The sequence below is a fragment of the Tupaia chinensis genome, unplaced genomic scaffold (assembly GCF_000334495.1).
Source record: "Tupaia chinensis unplaced genomic scaffold, TupChi_1.0 Scaffold140218_1, whole genome shotgun sequence".
Taxonomy (NCBI): domain Eukaryota; kingdom Metazoa; phylum Chordata; class Mammalia; order Scandentia; family Tupaiidae; genus Tupaia; species Tupaia belangeri.
Window position 1 is genome coordinate 799188 of NW_006200097.1, and position 2135 is coordinate 801322.

The 2135-nt window shown below is 55.4% G+C and overlaps 1 protein-coding gene across 1 annotated transcript in view; it reads left to right on the forward strand.

The window, feature by feature from the left end:
• Positions 1-371: 371 nt before the first annotated feature.
• The window catches only part of IZUMO1R (IZUMO1 receptor, JUNO), a 4164-nt gene continuing 2400 nt past the window's right edge, over positions 372-2135 (forward strand). The window contains exon 1 of the mRNA XM_006162591.1: positions 372-412. Within this exon, the coding sequence (XP_006162653.1) occupies positions 372-412 (41 nt within the window). The remainder of the gene's footprint in view (positions 413-2135) is intronic.

A 2135-nucleotide genomic window follows, 5' to 3' on the forward strand; every position in this document is an offset into this window, starting at 1 on the left:
GACCATCCAGCTGGTGAGGAATGGCGCTGAGACTGAGTGCAGCCGCCCAGAAGAACCAGGTCGTACCGCCATGGCCGTGGTGTCCCCGCAGTGCAGACTCCCCCCAGCCTGGAAGCCTGTGTGGCTGATAAGACCCAAGCCGTTTAACTAGAGCCACCTGGAGCTCTGCCCCACACCTGGGCCGCACTTGGGCCTTGTAGAAGCTCAGTTAGGAATAAACAGGCAGGACCTAGCGTCCCCTGGTCTCTCTCCGGTCTGTGGGGTAGAGGGAGCGCCTGGAGGCTCCTGCCTGGAAAGTGAGTATGAGAGGACGGTGTCTTTCCTCACTTCACCTTGCCTCACACACCTGATCCTCACCCACACTCACCGCCATGTCTGAGCTTGAGGCCTTCAGCATGGGCTCCGAGGACAGGCCAGGGTCTCCATGCCAGGGCGTTTGAGGCTCTAAATGCATAGAGGTTTAGCTAGGTTAGAAGCTTTCTGTTTCACCTCAGTGAGTTCAGAGCAGGCTCCTTCCAGAGTTGGCTACTGTTGTGCTGTGGGCTCCTGGGTGCACAGAGGCCGGACCCCTGTCTCCCAGGGGGTTGGCCACTGAGGTAGGTACTTCTCTGCCTTTTTATGGGGGGGGAGGGTCCTCTTTCTGTTGCCAGACTATTTGAAATAGAATTGGAAACAGAATGCCCCACAAACGCCCAGGGAAAGGTACCCCTCTTTGTTCCTATGTTGTGGACTAGATTCTAGAGGGAAAGGGCCCAGGCCCTGTGGGACTCACACCTGGACACGCTCCTGGGCTCTGAGAGGCCAGCAAAGCCTCCCACACTTGGCTGCTGCAGCCTCGAGCTCAGGATGGTCTGTCATGGTTAAGCCTGGGGAGGAGCTTAACTGCTGCTCTAGAGGAGAGGGCTCTGGCTAGCGGGGCGGGGAGAGCCAGGCTGCTCAGACCCGTCCCAGGGGCTGGCATCAGTTGATCCTCTCCAGGGTGAGAACTGCATTGACCTTAGCCACACTCCCAGTCCTGCCTGCTCTCTAGCCTGTGGACAATCTGGTAACTCAGCATCTGCTTCGTTCCTCAGCCCGTGTCCAGGAGCTTGCTGTGGGGAGGGAGTAAAGCTCTGAATCCCCAGCCTACATGTCCCTAAGTTAGAAAGCCTCCCTCTGGGGGCCCACAGGTGGCATGGTGGTGGGGCACTGGGCTCCCACATGGCTGACCATGGTTCAAGTTCTGGACCTGGAGGCTTGAAACTCGCACCGGTGGGGCATATATATACGTGTGTGCTCAGGATCCCCGGGATGAGAATGGAGGAAAAGGGATTGTGGCAGGAACCAGCAGTTAGCGTAATGGCTATGTCGCTGGACTCCCACGTAGTCGACCACGGTTCGCGTTCTGGACCCGGTGGCTTAAAACTCACGCCGGCGCATGTGCATGTGTGCCCAAGATCCCGAGAGGAGAATAGAGGAGAAGGGATTGTGGCGTGACCATCCCCCCTGGGGGGTGATTTCTTGCTTTCTGTCTCTCTGTCTCTCTCTGTCTGTCTGGCGAGTGCACGCGCCCTATAGCAAAAACCTCTCAAAAAAAAAAAAAAGAAAAGAAAAGAAAAGAAAAGGGATTGTGGCATGGTCATCCTCTTGGAGTGATTTCTCACTTTCCCTCATTATCTCTGTCTCTCTCTGACAAACGCACATATCCTATGGCCAGGAAAAAAGTAAAAGGCTGCCTCTGAGTGGAGAAGGGCTGGGAGAGGTTCCCCTGTGGAGACTGGACTCTATCTCCCCTGACCCATACCTTAGGGCTGGTCTTGGTTTCTGCCCCTTCCTAGGCTTCCGTGTCTGCATCTACAAATCTACAGTGGCTGGGGGCAGAGATGTCAGGTCTCTAAGATTTGTTCTAGCAGCCCCTGACATTATTTTTTTTTAAGTGTATTTATTTCTTCATGCCATAAGCCACCCCTAGTATCAGCTGGCCTGAATGGATCACAGGCATGTGATCAGGGAAGTTGCAGGATACAAACCCAGGACCATGTGGGTCAGGTGGTGTTGCTGCTGCACCACTGCCTGGCCCCACCAGCCCTGAAATTCTAACACAGAAGGTCCTAGGAGCAGCCCACACTCTCTTCAGTGCCTGCTACGGTGGAAAG